The following is a 19722-nucleotide window of genomic DNA, read 5'->3' on the forward strand; positions in this document are numbered from 1 at the left end:
CGTGGTTATAAACCTGCTGTTCAACTGATCTTGCTCACAGTCACTAACGAAAAGTAGTGGATGCTACTTGAAACGTCTGACCGTTTCCAAAATCATATCCAGTTGTTTGAGTAATTGCTTTTTTGGCGAATCTTATTACCTGGATGTCTAATCTTCATCGACGTAACTGTATCTGACATAAAGAATCTTAGATAGGTGTGAAATACACAGAAATGACTTACATCTTCATCATGTGGGCCCTTCTTCATCTCTTCTACTTCTGCTCTAGCCCTGGTTGGGAAAAAAGAAAATCGTTACTTGAAACATATTCTGCCAAATGTTTTAGTCTACACTTAACAACCAAAAATGAATGCTTTTACAGTATTTTACGCTTCTGATGGTCGGAAGAGATTGTATAAGCCTTAAGCTATATACAAGACCTACTTTCGTAGCTCCTCCTCGAGGTCGTTGACCTTCAGCTTTAGTCTCTGCTTGGAGGTTTGCAAAGCTGAAACCTCATTTTGTAACATCTCTGCCTCACTGTAAGGGGAGAGACAATCATCCGATCTTATTGCAGTATATGAACACAACAGAGATTTGTCACACTGCAAGTTTTATATCTGTCTTTCTTCAATTTGGGAAATGCAAAATATTCCACCAATTGGCTGAGATATTCATACAGTATGAAGGATACACGTATAGATCATTCAATTCTTAAAGGGATTTTAAGCAATTTGAAAGCCTTTCCATCTCAAGTCTTAGGCAGTTACATATCAACTACTGTCCCAAGACTGTCCCCAATTTTCTATCGTATCTGACGGCTACATGTAGGTGGAATAAATGCCCTTACCTGGTCAGCTCGTCTACTTTGGCTATAAGATCATCCTTCACTATGTTCAAGGCATTCCTGGTAACAACAAAAGGGAGAATTAGTGTGAAGATCTAAAGGAAAATTGTTAGAAAACTTACATTAAAAACAAGGCACAGCAGTATACTAGCAAGCATAGCAACATTGCTTGACTTATATTATTGACTGGTGCATGATCTTTTTATGACAATTAATATGTGTTGAATATTGCTTCAACAATGGATGCAAAAACATCCATGACTTATTAATCTATTGCTGGTAGTATACATAAAAGAATGTAACAAATGATCATGAAAATATGATCTCCAGTAAAAAGCCAAAAAAGTTATTGCACCAAAAGGAAATGACACAATGAAAATGAATTTTGCTAACTTAGGCTGCTAACACAGGATAACAAGGAGGAACTAACTTCGTCTCCAACAGCTGTGTGTTCTCTGCAATCAGGTTCTCCACTTCCTTCCCCATACCTGTCCAGACAACAACAATCGGTTATTTGATAAACTGTACAACAGTCAGCAATGTCAGCCCATCTAACAAAACCTGGACTTTCCATGGATGATGAAGTCTTCTGACTCAGTGTATAACTAAGACCACAATCACCAATTTAACTTGTTGGTTCTCAGATTTTCAACAGGGACTGATGGAAAGGTTTGTACCATGATACACAAAACCTTCAGGGAGTGAATACAGAATACAGGATTGAAGTTTTCCCCAGGCCCTCCAAAACAGCTACATTATTATACAGATCTTTGTTAAGGAACTAAACAAACAATTGTTCATAAAGGTCATTCATTTGGCAACTTAATAGACAGATGTCTATCTACTAAGTTGCCAAATGAGTGACTTTTTTTAACAATTGTTTGTCTAGTTCCCTATCACTTCCTGCTAGCGGCCTTGTTCTATTTCTTACTTTTTCTAAAGTCAAAACATTTTGTTAGACAACAAGGAAGGATGGCATTGGTGTGCTGAAAATGGTTGGAGGCTGTAGGCAGCACTGTCCTCATGGCTTCCCACATGTATAACAATGAATCATATCAGGACACACTGAGTATCAATTGTTACCACAGGGGTGAGATAACTGCATTATGTTAAGGATCAGGTACTGGAACAATGTTAATCCTATAATGAACACACACAGGGCTTACCAAAGAAGGAGTCACTGACTGTTAGTAGTCCAGGAGTAAGCATTTAGAAGGTGGAAAGACAGCATGTTTTAGATACAAGACAGTACATACATGTATTTGTACATGAGCACTGTAGACTGCGGTTACCATACATAGCAGGGTGTATCAAACACAAAACAAATATGTGTGCAACAAATTAAATCAAAAACAACAGAAAATGGAGGAATGAAACTGAAAAGTGTAAACAGAAGTGGTAAAATGTGTGTTAGTCCTACCATCGGAGTAGTCACTTAGGGTATCATTAATCCAGCACACTGGGGTCCAACATAACAGGCGCAGGGTTAAACACGGTACAAATAAAGAAGGTTTACAAAAAGGGGGGTTTACATTTACATCAACTCTCATAATTCTGCCGTTAACTCAAGATTTCCACATTTAAAAAAAATGTTATTGTGGCCTTAAGAATGTCTTGAACACCTAGATATTTGAATTATGCATATTACCATGAATATTGATGCTGCCTTACCTACGTTAGATCTCTTGAACTACATTTTTGTTTTAATGTGACAGTCTTAGGGTACCCGGCAGGATTACAAGTGCTGACAGGGACAGCCTAGTCATTAAATTAAGAACAGCAAGGTAAAGATGAGGGGATAAGAACATCTGACACTAACACTATACTGTCATACAGCAACACCATGAAAAAACTTTATCCCATTGATCTTGTAGGTCTTTTTTCTTAGCTGTGCATTAGTCAAGGCGTGGAATATGCATGTCAGCCACAGCAAAAGACATACTTCTACATGTAGGCAAACAGTAGACTACTAATACTATGGATACAACAAACTTAAGGTATAATACAGAACCAAGATGAGTGATTATGGAAAGATTTTCTTAGCCAACTCCTATTCAAATTGTCCAGTTACTCCTTTAACAGGCAAATAATTACAACTGGCATTAGGTGTCAACTTAAATAAACTCAGGGGAAGTCAAGTCAATGTCAACAATCAGACATGCAATTATAAAAAAACCTTAATAGTGATGTTTACTTTTTTAAAATTTATGGTGACTTTAATACCATTGATTGTTGCATGATAAACTTGATGGTGGGTGGAGCAGGTTGGGGGTGGTAAATGTATCCTCTACAATCATTGAATTTGTTATTCTTTTAGTCTGAAGAAATTTAGCGTTAATCTTCTCTACATGTATAACAATTGTATCCACATTGTGCCTGCCTCACACCAACATCAGGATTCTGCCTGCAACTCTGAACAAGAGTGCTTTATTTTCTGTCTTCTCTTTTATTTTGCTGTCATTCTACTTTCTTATTTCATGCTGTGCACCCCTATTTTGTTCTTTTTGCACCTACATGTTGCCTTTTAGGAAAGGCACAACTATTCCTGAAAATGAATTTTGAGCCCTGCATATAGTTATGTTTTAAAGAAAAACAGAAAAAGGCATTATTGTTCTTTAATGTACTAACCAGAAAGAGAGTATTCACTTGGGTCAATAGACCTGAGAGATCCTTTGGAAGCAGTGAAGGAGACAGTGAAGTGTATTAGGACAGGAGGAGATGAGGAATTGCAGTGAACAGGAATGTAAAAATCAATATCAAAACAATGGAGTATATAGTACTGTGAAGTTAGGATATTATAGACAGAAGAAAGTCAATTTCTTGTAAGGGACTATGTAGCACAAACCTCATTGCTGTAGTGTATATATACACAATTGTGTACAATAATTACTGCAAACTCTATAAATTATTGCAAACTCTACAATTACATGTATGTAGTGTTTAATTTCCTGGATAGTGTATTCTGCAACTGCAGAATAACCATACAAATGCATATTCAAATAGAATTGTAAAAATCATTATGTCAAACTCTCTTATAATACAACTACCCTTCTTTCACTGACTGTACTGTATTAACGTCAACTACAGATGCAAAAGTTAGCAGACAGAATCCTTGCGTTCCTGAATATTCATACATTTCCTTTCCACATTCTAAGATTCCCTTCTTACCCTTTTATACACAATTTAAGTACACTGCATCTCTGTGTCACTATTGCAACAACTTGTGAGCTTGACATGTTGTCTAGTTTATATCATTAAAGGTTACAAACTTGCTATGGATGAACACAAAGGTAGACAAAAGCATTACTTTAAATGCAGAAATGTTTGTGGTGGTTTTATGTTCGCGGTTTTCGCGGCAACCGTTTCACCGCGAATTAAAAACCACCGCGAACATTTTTGCACAATACTGTAGCACTATGTGACAATAGCATTGTCGCAAAATTAAAACCACCGTGAACACTCCATTTTCCCCTTAGTGCGAGATAAAAACCACACAAACTTAAATGCATTTACAGTATCTCGTGTGCTGTTTGTGGTCAATTAAAGATATTGAAAAATAAAAATGTTGGGTATGATGGCAAGATGGCATTTCAAAACTGGAGCCTGTAATCGTAAATGTGCACTGGTAATTAAAGTTTTAAAACATTTAAATCTTCCAGAGCCAAACAACTGATATCGTTCAGAGTAGTGGCTGGTGGACATTGCCATTTCAAAGGTGGACCCTAAAAAATCTCAAAGAATTGTTATTGTTCCGAGTGAAAGTGCCCTGTACCCTTACCTGTAATGTCTGCCCCTTCGTCCATCTCTCCCAGTGCTTCGGAGTCCTGGGTCGTCAACTCTTGGAACAGGGAGTCCTGGTTTGCCTTAAGGGGGGTGCTGTGGGTACAAGTGATAAACAAAGGGCGTTATGACTAAAGAAGAAACATTGTAGTTAACTGGAATTCAAACCCCTGATTGGCATATTTGGCAATGCCTCGGGGGTGGAGCTGATTAGAATTTTATTCATCCTGGGAACCTTCAGTGGCTAGTTTATACAATTGGATACAGGACAATACTTAACTAGACTGGCCACATCAATATATGGGTACTAATGTAAGTATACTACAACACAATTAATGATTAATCACTCTATATCTTGAAATATCATTCGTAAATTTCAAAGGCTGAGCGATTGGTGTAAATTCATTCAGAGTCATAAGTAAGTTCCCTTGTGCAACAACACATCTACAAAGGAAGATCAGACAAAGATGTCCAATAGAATGCAATCTTCCTAAACGTGTTTGTTACATACCTTGTTGCTCCTGGGACGTCGATGGGTTGTGTTTGTGAGAGTTCTGGGGTGGTGTTGAGAATGTCCTGAACTCTTCTGTCTGACCCTGTGTCAATGAGAAGTGCAGGTTGTAAGACAGGTAGAATGTACAGAAATGCACAGATTATATTTATAGTCTTTAAAATGCACAATCTTAAGCTATTGGTACTGGTATAACTATTCGTTTGTACTAATTACATGTAGGATTTAACAAAGATCACAATGCAATAATGTAGCCCTTTTGCAGGTCTACCTTTTTCCCATGTGAATAGCTGCTTGACTTAACAATGAATTACAGCAACTTGAATGTTAACAAGAATATTTCACAAGACACAGATTAATTCAAAGAATGGTTGTTAGAAAAATGTTAGTATAGTGCACCACATTAACTTCAGAGGTCAGAGGTGGCAGTTTAGATAAGTAAGGTGTAAGTGATAAATGACTTTGTAAAAGGTAAGTTGATATTTCGCATCTTCATTTTTGCAGTGACCTCTCAACTAAGAAATGATACACTTCGAACATGCATTTCCATTGTATCGCTACAGTACTGCAGGACTGTTTCAACCATAAACTTAAGACACTGTGTAAACCTCCTTCCCTTTCAGACAACAAAATCAAGGATCACAAAAAATGAAAGAATTTACAGTATTGTAAACAATGTGTACAAAGTATTCTCTATTGAGGTGAAGCATTATGCTTTTCTCTTGTCTAATCATGCAATGCCTTTCAGCTTGCATTTTCAGCTGACAGCATACAAAGGTGAACCTCTACTCCTATCAATAAGTGTGTTGGATCATGGATTCTTTTACATGTCTGGGGCCCACCTATACACAAGACTAAAACTTAATGTCCCTTATTTTCTCATTTATTATGCAAAGAAGTTTGTAATTGTACGACTCGTTTCTAATCATGTTTGTCCCTATCTAACTGAAATACCTTAAATTATATAGAGCAGGACAAGCACACAGATAAGAAGGAACCTGTGGCTTTTGAGGTGCCCATGCTACTCCTCAATGGTCTGCCTCTGCAAGATTATATATACTCATTATAATGTTGACACCATCAAAATCTATCCTTTATTAGAAAGATGTAGTTATGCAAATGCTTGTTTCCCTCTAATGATTTTAACCCCTAAAGAGCTCAAGCCTGATATTTGTAGGTAACTGATCCCTGTAACAGGGTAGGTTTTGAGGCGAAACTTAGGCTCAACTCTGGTAATTTTGAAATTTGGTGAACAACATATTCGGCTAAAGGTGACAGCATGACAGCCCCTTGATAGACCACAGTCCCTGCAATTCCTGGCTACCTCCACGTCTGGAACTGGTGGTTTATCAAAGAAACCCCAGAAAGAGGTACACAGAGAGAGAGAGAGAGTTCCCATCACCAAGAACACAGCAGACCTTCAGGTTCCTCCAAAACAACAGAACTTTCCCAACCTCCGTTTCTGAGGTCACTACTCCATAGTGGCAGCGGTGGTAACTCACACAACTCTACATGAAGCGAGATCAATCATTTATTCAATAAAATATCAATTCACTGAGTCTCATTTATCAATCTTGGATATAGATAGGTAGTTACTTCAGCCAAATAGGGCTGATTTCCAAGGGAGCCCATGACTTGTAAACAGAATACAAACTTAGGAGGTCAGAAAAATTCAAATGATACATGGAAATAAAGTTCAATCAAAGACACAAATCATACAAAGTACAAAATGAACAATGGTAAATCATAAATAACTTTTCAATAAATCATATTGTGAACAAAAACGGAAACAAACCTTCAAACCCAATTCATTTAACAAAATCTAACTTAGTAGTCATTCAGGTCCAAGGGCACAGACATTTGGTCCTTTTCCACCTTTCTCCAATAGTTAGAAGACAATCAAACCTGTCTTTTGCTTCCTCAACATTTCACTCATAAATTATGCAAATTTGATCAGTATGGCCTAAGCTTGCACATACATGTACATGTATTTGTTTTGTACCACTAGCTCTATGTGAAGATCAACTTCCAACACAAGTCTCAATTTGCAAGTTAATAGAAAAGAAAAGAATCACCACCACTACACTCACCAGCTTGGATGTCTAAACTCTTATCTGACATGGTTTGCCGAATCTCCGACTGAAAATGGGAAACAGAATGTCATTATCAGCATACATTTTGTATATATTTTCCTACACTTACCTCCAACAACATATGTACAATCATGGAGTTTAAAATAGGATGTTAATGTTATGGGAATTGTGTTGGATTTAGCATGACTTGTGGTTGTAGTAATTTGTACACTGCAGTGATAAGATCTCATTACTAATCCCAAATTTTCTTCTTTTTTTTTTTTAATCATCATCTGAACAGTCATACTTTTACACATTTGACTGAGGTATAAAATCTTTACAAATTTGGCTACGATTCATTGCCCAATGATTTACATGAACTTGGATTTCATGATTTGCTTTAGGTACATATTACAAAAGATCAAAAAATTTTGTAGAGCAATGCACAGTTGATCAGTCTGAACTCAAAAGTCAGTTTTCTTTAGTGAACAAGTAACAGCTCCCTGATGTCAATTGATTTTTTTTTAGGCAACAAACTCCCTGAAAATATTTTTCAGATCAGAATCTATGGAAATATGAAAATTAACTGAAAGTCTGGACACTTTTGTGCTGTAAATTACCTTGTTGTGAAGGCAAAATTTATACCTGTTAAAGTAAGGCAGTTAAAGCATTAAGCACAGTTAGTTTGCAGTGGGTTATTTTTGCAGTGCTGAGTTGATTTGCCAGGTGTTGGGCTAAAGCTGTGTTACCTCTACCGGGTTAGGGCTGCTTCCCAACAAAATATATTCGTTGGCTTCTGTGGACGTCGGCCTCGTCTCATGCTCAGAATTCTGGGATATGTCCCCTGTGGCCGCTTTATCGCCTTTATCATGAGACACGACTTCGTCAGAAGCAGCGGTGTCACCCGGCTCATGCACAGAATCATGGGATACCTCCACCTCGGCAGCAGGCGTGTCCGCCACTATCCCATCATGCTTTTCATCCCCATGCAATTGTGCGGCACCATTTTCAGTCCCTCCTTGCTCATCCTTAACAAACAGTGTGTGAAGCGTTCAAGAAAACAACAGAACAGAAAACAGCAAACACCAGCACAGGAAACAAAAACAGCGAGCCGGTTAATAATGAAATAATTCCACACATGACGAAAGACAGAACAAAGGTCCATGCCACTGTTGTTAGCCCACACGGTGTTACGATGCAAAATGAATACAAAGTTAAGAGTAAATGGCAAAGGAAATAAAAGAAGTTTGCATGACAGAAGAACAGCAAGAATGACATTGTCACTAATGTGAGTTCTACTATTACTAATGTTCGCCAAGCTTACCCCAGTCCATGCCTCACCTTGAGATCTGTTGTGTTTTTAAGACCCACGAGCTCCCTGGCGGGGCTTCTCCCGAGAACCTCGTCCCCCTCGATGAGCGACATGGCCTGGGGCGTCTTTGGTGAGGCTGGCGAGCCCACATCCTGGTTACTCAGGGCGTAGTAGTTAGGAGAGGACGGGCGGTTCAGGATACTGTGCAATCTATAACACAACAGGAACAATTCTTATCGAAACATTTTTCAAATTCAACATTTGAACTAAATAGAAGGTTCCATTTTGAACTTGATGCAACTCCATGCAAAATTGTAGGGTTACATTGCATGATTCAAGGAAAAATCTTTAAACTAGTTGCATGAATAAAGAGTTCTTTCATCATGATAGCTAATGCTGATCAAACCGTCTGCCTAAAACTGGTCTGATTTTATCTTGGCATACTGAAGCTTAACTCCTTTAACCTCATATGAAATGCTGGCATCCTTGTGGTACCAAGAAGTTAATGCATCAGAATTGTAGAAACAAAGATAAAGAAATAAGCCCCATACTTTGCCTTTGGACTTGCAGCCACATCCTGACCCAGGGACTGCGCCATCTTGGTCCGTTCTATGTGCTCCATGTAGGTCTGTATCATCTAAACACAGTAAACAACACATCTGCAGTAACTCATAAACACTACTAACATTACTGATCATAAGCTTAAGGCTCCACCCCTGAGGCACTGCCAAAAAGGTTTTTCTGAGTCGATTTAGATATCCAGAGACTACGAAATTGGCTAAGTAATAATCATCTTACTACAAATCTGCTTTCAATAATTGTTGACAGATGTCCTCCAAAAGTTGTGTGTGAAAGGTACATTCATACCTCCGTGTGTCTTTGGTGCAACGCTTGGTATTCTCTCTTCATCTCACTTTCCCTGTCTTCAAGTCGAGTGACTATGGAAGAAAAACAATATAATGAATACAAAAGCTTCATACAGGCAACTCTGTACTATGTGGACAGGTGGTCATTATAGACAGGATTGTTAAGGCTTGTGTCAATGGGAAAAATCACCAAAAAGTGGTCACATTGGCCAGGAGGTTCTTACAAAATGTATATAGAGGTGGTCACTTGTACAGGTTTGACTGTATCTGTTCAGCAGTAATTCATCTTTGTATAAATCTGAGAAAGAGCCAATCAGATTGGTTTGGCCTGAGAGAAAAATGCTTACTCTGATCAGAGTAGTTTTTGCACTTGAGCTCTAACTGTCGCGTCTGCATCTCCAATGCCTCCGTCCGGTTCTGGAGGTCCCGCCGTTGTAACTCGTGCACGTCTTCCATCTCCAAGGCTTTCTGATAGGTTAAAAAAAGTTAAAATCATTAATAACTGTAGGGAGAAGGCAGTTAAACTGGAAAGAGAAGGACATGTATAAAGATGGTAAAGTAAAGCAGTCGTCCTCAATTGAGGTGAATCATGATGCTTTTTCAAGTAGCTAGTGATGGACTATGTGTAGATATTGTACAAAAAAGTGCAGTGCAAAAATTTGTCTGCAAACGTCAAACACTGTGTTGGCAGGGGAATTGATGCAACAGTAGAAAGCTAACATATTGTAAACCACACGTACATGACAACATGTAGTAAATGTTATGACAATGTCTGGATGTTCCTTCCGACAGTGCGAGCTATCCACACGTACCTGTTCCGCATGTTTCCTCAGCTGTTTCTCTCTCTCGTACTGGGTGATCAGCTGTTCGTTGTCATCTCGTAACAACTCCAGTTCAACCTCCTGCTCCTGTGTACCGATCAGTCATTCAGACATTACTACATCATATCAACACTTCAAACTTCATGCAGGGCTCCAAACACTGGGTGCATTGTTCACTCAAAATTGAAGCTGTGTATTTCAAATTTGGGTGCAAGTTGAAGTAATCACCTACCTACTAGTATTTGTATAATGTTATGTACATAAAACTAAAAGGAATATTGTATCGTAATATATACAGCATATTCTCAACAATCAAGTCAAGTGTCAGAAAAAAACAATAAAAGCTTTGTTGTCTTAACATTATTAAGTTAGATATAGAATTTGGGTTTATAGTCAATTTTCAAAGCTTTTTTGACACAATGCATACCGCTATCATATCAAGTGCCTCACACTGACTTCTGGATTCTACCTGCAACTCTGGATCTCTCTTCTCGTTTACTAGTACTAATATTGTTTAAAGCTGTGCACCCACAATTTTTTGATGCATCTGATTTTTTAGGTTAAGTGCTGACCGTGCACCAAGGCAACTATGCACAAAACTGAAGCTTGCATTCTTTCAAGTACTACATGTACTAGTACCTGTAACTGCACCTGTATATAGATTATGTGAAATCCGTGATTCACGCTCACAACAAGTCGCACTTATCCGTGCCTGTACTTTGATACTGTACCAGAGTGCATTGCCCTTGTTTAAAGGTGACTGACCCTGCCTTAAGGCCTGGAGGCTAAGAGTTTGAATTCTGGCCTCGGTCTCTCAAAAATTACTGAAAAGGTCCGGATCCTATAGTGGGGACATAAAACCAGAGGCCCTGTGTTTGAGGAAACCCACCATATGGTTCACAAAGAGTACTAGTAGGGGTACACCAAACTTTTAAGTTTTATCTAAAACAGCAAAAGTTTTTTACTAATTGAAATATTTTCATGCTGATAATTTTAGTGTGCAATTTTTCTACACGCAGATTTTTAACTCAGAAAACCCCAAACCTGTATATTTATATATGAACTTGACATTACAGGCTACAATCCTGAGATACACTAAGCATGTTTAACAGGTGATGTCATACATCCCATGGGAGCTGAGCTTGACATCATTAATATACATGGACATATTTTGCCAGAACTAGGTAGTTCTGAGAAGAGACAGAAGTTTTAATGACAATAACATGCAAATTGATGTGTATATATCTTAGAAACCTAACGTCATTCAAATTCATTTTTCTACAAATTAAATGTAAAATATGCCTATCCAGCAAAAATGTGTTTAAAATTGTCATGAACTTGATGAAGGCCATATAGTACTACTGTAGAATGACTTCATCAGAAGATGACTTTCCAAGTATGAATTGACTCCAAAACTGTTTTGGGAGCAAATAAAAACAAGGCAATCAGAGAGGGCAAACTTCACCCTGCACTTGTCGACTGCTTTGGAACTCTACTCTCCAACTAGCAGAGGTTGGGCTCCGACTTGTTTTTGAGTTTGACTTCTTTTCACTCAGTTTTGTCTGGATTTCCACATTGTCTGGTTTTCAGCCAAACTTGCTGGCAGACAAAAAGAAAACCTGACGGTGAAATTGGGACTCAGAAACAAAGACAGTCAGACAGACAGACACACCAACACAATTTATCTACTTCACTCCTTTCGGGTGAAGTACATGTAAATAACGCTAGAAAACAAAACAGTTTCCTTCTTACCTGGTTATCATGAGTGACGATGTCCAAGTTCTCTAAGACGTTGACCACCAGAGGCATGAGTTCCTTGACGACGTCTTCGTCGTACTTCTTGATCATCCTCTCAAACTCCTGGTACACGCTACTGGCCAGCGCCGACACCTTCTCCGACATGACGCCGGTCGAAGTGTCATCACTGCCGTACACAGTCTCGATTCCCAAATCTACCTCCATCATGATTTTAACAAGCTGTCTGCTTTCACTTACTTCAATTGTATTTCACAGGTAACAAGATGGCGACGCCCATGGATCCCGGGTAAAACAATACAGGTTTTTGCTACCGTAAAACCTGTAAAAATAGGTTGGTGAAATTCCCTAAATCTGAACTACACTGCTGTCATACGTGGCCCCTCCCCATTTTAGAGGCACAAATATACACAGAATGATTCGCTCACGGCATAAACACGGAGTACTACGACCTCACAACGTGGATGTTTGGTTTATGATTGCTACTCCTGGTTCCCAGTCGTCTAGAGCGGACAGTTAAAGCACAACACCACAGTTTCTTGAGTCACATCTGCAGATGTTGACCAGTTGATGCTGCGCCCGATGACCCCTCCTCTTGCAGACGATGACGTTAAATTTCACTCCTGTCAGAAAGAACGCCTACCAGACTTCTCGACTATTTTGGAGCAGTAAGACGATTTCTCCAAGTCGGGGAGGGACTTCGTATGATACCTAGTCCTGGAATGATACCCCCGGTTCGCCCCAGAAGTCTTAGGACCCCAAGAAAACTGTCCAAACTACGTCTTGATCGCAGCCATCAGGATTGGAACCAACACATCATAAAATCATGTGACGCGACGAGAGTGCTCATGGGAGCCATCTCACACTGACCTCTAGCGGAATATAGCAGGAGTGCAGCATAAAACATCGCAGTGGGTCTTTTTTGTCTGAAAATGATATTTCAACAAAATCTGAATCGGAGAATAATGTTCTTTAATGTAACTTTTTTATGCATTTCTAATACTATAAGTTATAACGCTAGGCTGAACTAACGATCAAATGGTCCCGTTTTCGTCCCAAAATCACCATATCATTTCACCCCCATTTGTTCAAGTGGACCATTCCAATCAACCAAAGATGGCGGGAGACGACAAAAAATCCGATTTCCCTGACCTAGATGACTTAATTATGGACGTTTTTAAACCGGATCTGTTCAAGGTTGGTTGAATTTATAGTCATTATAATCATGTTAACATGTTTTAAACAAATGAACTGCTTTGAATGTTCTTTACCATGAACAATCAAAAAATTATGCTGCTATGTGGACCAGGAAGTGGGTCTGACGTTTAGAGGCTAGGGGTGTCTAAAGCTATAAAGCGAATTCCATCACCGGGGGACGGCCCTCTGACCTCTTACCAAAATGACATTTGTCTGGACTGACAGTATATGGTATAGGTAACTGTTGTGGTCTGTTAACGTTACCTCCCCTCCAAATACATTTGTAAATTATACATGTTATGTGATAATAATGCAAGCAAAGTAGAGAATTAACATTACTCATTTTTATGGAGGCAAATCCTTCTTTGAAGCAAGGAGATTTCCCTATTATGTATTAACTTTTTGTTTGCAGTAATCCAGACACTTTAAAGATGCTAACGAGGCATAAGTTGACATTCTGTAGATTGCACACCATTTTCTGGGTGTGGCCTATAAAGCTGTCCCGTAACATATACTTCTGGGAGCCTGCATGCCCCTTTTCCGTAATACGTATGCAACCTGTTTTGAACTACCATGATTCGTAGGGAAACCTTTTTATTCCGGTAATTAAGAGCGAGATGGCCACATTCAGTGTAATTGACTTCCTGAATTTAGCATGATGCATAGGCAGTCCGAGCATTCTCAGGACTGCAAAGGCATGCAGACTTGGATGAATTTACTGTATACCATGATTTCTCATTGTCAGGACATGTCGATGTCAGACTTTGGTAAAGGAGTTGTGGTCGGTGCCCTGGCATCCAGAGTATCAGCCCTGACACTCGGAGCGCTGGCTGGGGTGGCGTTCGGCATATACATGGAACAGACCTACAAGGTGCCCGACATACGCAAGAAAGTCAGTGACTTGTTAGTAAAGAAGGACGACAAGAAAGACTAGGGTCGTTGTTGCTGTGACATTGATTGACATTGATTGACACCTGGCTATAGAGAGGCACATGAAGAAAGGGACTACCAGTGTTGTTTTGCAAGAATGCCAGATGGACAGACATTAGCACAAAATTAAGGCTCTTATTAAATGTATTTATTAAGATATGACTTGGTGCATGGCTAAGACTTTCTTTGCAGCAGAGCTGGATATGGAAAGTCTACAAGTACTAGTAGTGCAGTACTGGCAATAGAATATACATGTATTTGAAATAAGTTATATGCTACCAGTATATCACTGACTGTGCATTGTGTTGACAGTATTGATAGCGACATGCTATGTATCAAACACGATGCTAAGTAAAGAACCAGTGTGTTCAAAATCATTATATACTTGTAGTACAAGTCTTCATTTTGTTCTCTGATATTACACTCTTGCAGATATGGAAGTAAGGTGTTAGAGAAATAAAAAGAACACCATAAGATTAGAGTGTTTCAATGTTGATGAAGTTTAGACATCCAGGTAACAATACTAAATCATATGAATTTCAAACTCTACTGCTGGATATCACTTTGGGACGTTTTGAGTGACATCCATCACTCTTCTTTAGCGTCATTAGAATGAACTAGCAGAACTAACCAGTACAGTCAAACCTGTATTAGCGGTCACCTTTGCATAGCGGCCACCTGCCCATAGTGGTCACTTTTTGTCGGTCCCTTGGATTTTTCCCATTGACATAAGCATTAAGAATTAGGCTATAGCGGCCACCTGTCCAACGCGGTCGCGGCCAGACGATTTTCGGTCCCGCGAGTACAGTAACACTGCCGATAACGGTCACGGCGCGCCGATAGAAGCCGCATCGCCACCGCACGCCGGGTTCAAAATCTTCATTTTTTCACGCAGTTATCAAATTTATGTGGACTCAACTGGATAGGATCATAATAAAGAAAACCAGAATGTTTTATCTTTGTTAGAAAATCCATGGTTTGACGCGAAGTCAAGTATAATTTTCTTCACATGGCAAACGTTTGTACATCGAGGTAAAATTGACCATTTCTGTGCATTTCGACTGGACAAATATTACGGCAGCTTTTTGGAAAATACAACCCACACATGTACCTGATGCGGTAAGTTCGCGAAATGTTTGAATGTCGGCCCAATTTCCGTTTTCACCGGGAATTCATTCAAATTGTGCTCAAAACGTGTTTCGCGCAATTTTCAAAATGGCGCTGATACAAACTGGATTGGTAGCAGCATAAAGGTCAACGGAAGACACCACTGTTACGGAGGTATAATATACTAAATTAATTTTGCTGCAAAGTATCACTGAGGATGATTACTAAACCAAAAGCTTCAAAATGAATGTGGATAATATTACTATGATGTAAAATTTGGGCTGTTGCAATTTTCTGAAAAGACAAAAAGCCCTCAAAAGAGCGACCTTCTTCTGAGTACCCTATTAGCATAATGGTAGATGCTGATCAACACAAGCCACGCGGGAACCGAACCAACACAACAAGAGACTAAGGAAAATTGTCGCCACGATTTTATGTTTGAAAACGGTCGAAAACGAACAGTAAGTGGCAACTGAGCAACATGTATTTTGTTCTTAACTAACTTGGAGTAAAAGAACAACAATCGAACTTCTAAAATGTGCCTTACATGTGTACTGTACGGTGAATAAATGTATCTCAGTGGGTACTGAAAACATGTGTCACTCGTGGTCAATTAATCAACATTTTCTCCATAGCGGCCACCTGTCCTTAGCAGCCAGTTTTGGCCAGTCCCTTGAGTGACCGCTATAGACAGGTTTGACTGTACTTATATACAAAAAGTCAATTAACTAGAAAAAACACATACATATGCGGCATTCATATGTGGAACCAGTTACGATAGTTCCTATGGTAATAAAACACCATAGGAACTGCTATTGTCTTTTGAGTGTTACTGTTTAGTATGTTATACTCATTATACACACCTAACATCGTATAAACAAAGTCTATTTGTTTTTGATTTCTAAATTCAAAAGCATTTTTTTTTAAATTCAGAACATTAAAGGCATCCAGAGCATTTTATGAGGCTTGAAACTTGAATAAAAAAACCTCCAATTTTAGTCATTCCTACACATAAGTTTCAACAACACCATACCATTACATATCGACATTAAAGGAGCAAAGATACGATGTCGTTGTGTGGTGAGAACTGATAGAAAATCCAAGCCCAAATAGACTGACCTGACTGTCCATCACAATTAGCGGTTCGACCAATGAGAGAGTGACTGCATGTCTGTCAAATATTTGCATTTTTATGTTTTAATTTTGCATTTCTACGTTTTGACGGGGCTGGGCGGGGCTATGGTATCGGTCTATTTACACTAGGCGCGTGAAACAAAAAAATTACCATGTAGTTTATTTTTGTGCCGCTTTTGAGCACTTTTGATAAGAAATCTGCACGCAAATGTGGTAAACAGTGGCATTAAATGTCAATTTTATAAAGATAACAGCAACTAGAATATTTCCAGTTTTCAAGCCTCATAAAATGCTCTGGGTGCCTTTAAGAAATTCAGTAACAATGTTCTTCATCCTTTCAAAATTTCCTTTGAAGAGTTTAATCTATAAAAGTCCATTCTTGCTTATATATCTTTATTCTGATCAACCATAAAGTACTTTAAATTTGCAGCAGTGGGCTGAATTGCATACAGTACTTTTTTTTAGCTTTTAAAACTGATTTCATAGACCTTTAGAACAGTAAATACCATTATCGTACATAAGTATCAATGGCTAAATATATATGATGGTTATAATACCGTTATTCTCATAAAAGTATTCGACGTTCACAACACTGTTATTTTCATAGAAATATTAGAACACCCATAGGATAGCTATATATAGGAATCATCATAGGATAGATGCTTTAGGATAATGTTGGAATAGCCTATTCTTGCACAATTGATTTTGGCATTGGGTAAGAGTGAAATGCCTTGTGTTTGGTCGCAAATGTGTATGTTTTGCTTACAAATATGTTAACACTATTTCACTTTCAGTATTGTGATAGTCCCCATTCCATACTCCTTTCCAGGTTTTCCCTGGCCCATGACCATTCAGGACTGACCTGGTTCGGTCTTTATTACCCTGTCATGCAACAAGGCTAAATGGAAGGGAAATCTAAACTTGAAACCACTGTCTGAACTAGAACAGAGCAAAATGCCAATAAATATACGATTGGTTATAAATAAGGTGTCATCAGGGTAAGCCCTCTAGCCTTGCGTAATTGCCATGTCACAGGCTACGGAACGATTTCAGCCAGACTTAAGATTTTTTGCCTGGTGATTGTTTCCATGACAGCCACCGTCAGTAGACAGCGCGAGAATTTTCAAGAGGTAAGGTTTCTGGTCAGGGACGACGACTTTCTGTATTGAATTGATCAGTACAGTTGTAGTTATGGACCAGTGAGGCGTGGTGGGCCGTTGAGGTCAAGGTAAATGTGGGAACCCTCAACTTCCTCTTCTTCGTCCATCTCTGAGCCGTTCGGGTCCGACATGGCCCCGGATGGTGGCGTCTGTTCCAGCATCTCCGAGCCTTGTGGTTGTGACGAGACGTTGGAGTCGATGACTTTGTCGGGCCGGGTATTCTCCGTGCCTGGTGGCTGTGAGGAGAAGTTGGAGCTGATGTACTTATTGGTCCGGGGAACTGGATCCGGAATCTCTTCTGCTGGAGTCGTCTCCATACCTGTTGGATGTGAGGAGACGTTGTTGGAGTTGACCTACCTGTTGGTCCGGGGGAGAGGATCCGGGATCTTTTCTGCTGGAGTCGTCTCCATACCTGGTGGATGTGAGGAGACGTTGTTGGAGTTGACGCACCTGTTGGTCCGGGGGAGAGGATCCGGGATCTTTTCTGCTTAGCTCGTCTCCGTGCGTGGGGGGGGGGGGGGGGTTAAGTAGTTATTAGAGTCGCTGAGGTTGACTGGCCTGTTGGGTCGTGGAGGTGGATCTGGGACCTTCCCCACCTGAGATGTGCCCAAGCCTTGAGGCTGTATGTGTGATACGGTGCTGGAGTTGGTGAGCATGCCGGGTCGTTGACGAGGGTCTGGGGTGGATGTGGCACCTCTTGGTCCCGTCACGCCTTCACCATACACAAGATTTTCCAATCGCGTCGTTTCGGCATACGGAGCGATAGGCGTGTCGTCGTGGATCTCATCATATGTGTTTTGAAGAGATGGCGGGTTTTCAGCCGTGGGAACCTGCAGCTGGGCAGGTGGCTGGTTGTTTTGCCTCCGGTAGCGCCTGCAGCATTGCCTTGTATGCAGTGATGCTGATGTTGTCGCCTCTTGTAGTGCTTGACGCAAGCAAACGTTAGCACTGACAAAAGGCAAAAGAAGGCCAGACAAGCACCTGTAGAGTAGACGACAGTCATCACGGTGTCCCGGTCACGTAGCTCATCACTTGCTGGAGTGGTACCAGGCTGGGGGTTCCTGTCCGTGGTTGTGGCGATGCTTTCGGTCATCTTTCTGTTCTGACGAAAATATGTTGTAGTGTATGTGGTAGTCATCACGGTGTCCCGGTGTAGCTCATCACCTGTTGGAGTGATGCCGTCCTCCTGGGGGTTCCTTTCCGTGGTTTTGTCGGTCCTTTCGGTCATCTTTCCATTCTGACGAAAATATGTTGTATTGTATATGGTAGTCATCACGGTGTCCCGGGGTAGCTCATTACCTGCTGGAGTTGTACCGATCCTGCCGGGGGTTCCCATTCGTGGTTTTGGCGTTTCTTTCGTTAATCTTTCCTTTACGTCGGGGAGATGTCGTGGTGTTGACGGCTGTTGTCGCGGTGTGCCCTTCTCTCTGGCCTCTTTCGTTTACCTCACTTGACTTAATTGATGGTAGATTCGAAAAAACGCTGCCTGTTGCAGACTGCACGACGCACCGGAAACTGCCCTCCGTCCAGCACCGGTAGGCCTGCTGGCTCATGCGGAGGGTGGAGGTGGACTTGCCTATATAGGGTAGGCCTGGGTCGTCTGCTGAGTGCGCCGTTTCTCGATCAGGAGATTGTGCGGTGGGAAACTCGTGCTCCAGGCGTGTGGTCACGGCGCCGCCACAGGGGTCGAGTGACTCTCTTTCTCCAACGGCCCTGCCACCTGGATCCAACCACCTGATTTCTGGCTGCATCTCCCAGAAGACCTCACACACGAGCTCGAGAGTGGCTCCGTGATCTTGGTGGGACACCCTGGCTGTAGGTGACGGACATGGCATCATCTCCCTCGACACGTCCGCGATCTTTCTCCCCGAGAGGCTAGGTGGGTAGCTGCACTGCAAGCTCCTGTAGACACTATCACCCAGTGCCTTTAACCCTGCAGACTTCAAGCCACCTAACGCACAGGTGCAACGGAAAGGATTCTCCTGAACGTATACATCTCTGCCACCCACAGCAGCTAGCGACTTCGAGGGGATGGTCGGTATCAGGTTGTTGGTGAGCTTGAGACTCCCCATACTAGCCAACCCTAGTAGCCAGCAATCGCTGCTGATAGATGACAGCTTGTTGTGATCTAGGGAGAGACGTTGTAGTATGGAAAGATGGTCGAACGATGGTCCGACTCATACTTTGCGGTTTGGTCCAACTTCTATCCGAAAACATCGTTGTCAAGAGAGGATGCATTGATCATTCTTTT

General features: G+C 40.6%; 1 protein-coding gene and 1 long non-coding RNA gene across 11 annotated transcripts in view; one reads left to right on the forward strand and one right to left on the reverse strand.

The window, feature by feature from the left end:
* Positions 1–12755, reverse strand: part of LOC136436548 (C-Jun-amino-terminal kinase-interacting protein 4-like) — a 37518-nt gene extending 24763 nt beyond the window's left edge. For 2 of the 10 annotated variants that reach the window (XM_066430600.1, XM_066430593.1), the window contains exons 1-17: positions 11941–12755; positions 10180–10275; positions 9715–9835; positions 9369–9439; positions 9053–9138; positions 8531–8711; positions 7939–8217; positions 7208–7256; positions 6572–6625; positions 5118–5202; positions 4605–4702; positions 3455–3496; positions 1993–2010; positions 1257–1314; positions 830–886; positions 424–519; positions 222–270 (exon numbers count right to left, since the gene is read on the reverse strand). In XM_066430600.1, the coding sequence (XP_066286697.1) occupies positions 222–270; positions 424–519; positions 830–886; positions 1257–1314; positions 1993–2010; positions 3455–3496; positions 4605–4702; positions 5118–5202; positions 6572–6625; positions 7208–7256; positions 7939–8217; positions 8531–8711; positions 9053–9138; positions 9369–9439; positions 9715–9835; positions 10180–10275; positions 11941–12153 (1653 nt within the window). In that variant the 5' untranslated portion in view covers positions 12154–12755. The remainder of the gene's footprint in view (positions 1–221; positions 271–423; positions 520–829; positions 887–1256; positions 1315–1992; positions 2011–3454; positions 3497–4604; positions 4703–5117; positions 5203–6571; positions 6626–7207; positions 7257–7938; positions 8218–8530; positions 8712–9052; positions 9139–9368; positions 9440–9714; positions 9836–10179; positions 10276–11940) is intronic. The other 8 variants (XM_066430594.1, XM_066430597.1, XM_066430599.1 and 5 more) reach the window with 6 other exon arrangements.
* Positions 12756–12864: 109 nt separating this feature from the next.
* On the forward strand, positions 12865–14544 carry LOC136436549 (uncharacterized). Its single transcript, XR_010756055.1, has 2 exons — positions 12865–13140; positions 13886–14544. It is a non-coding gene; the product is annotated as an uncharacterized lncRNA (long non-coding RNA).
* The last annotated feature ends 5178 nt before the right edge of the window (positions 14545–19722 follow it).

The sequence above is a fragment of the Branchiostoma lanceolatum genome, chromosome 6 (assembly GCF_035083965.1).
Source record: "Branchiostoma lanceolatum isolate klBraLanc5 chromosome 6, klBraLanc5.hap2, whole genome shotgun sequence".
In the NCBI taxonomy this organism is placed as follows: domain Eukaryota; kingdom Metazoa; phylum Chordata; class Leptocardii; order Amphioxiformes; family Branchiostomatidae; genus Branchiostoma; species Branchiostoma lanceolatum.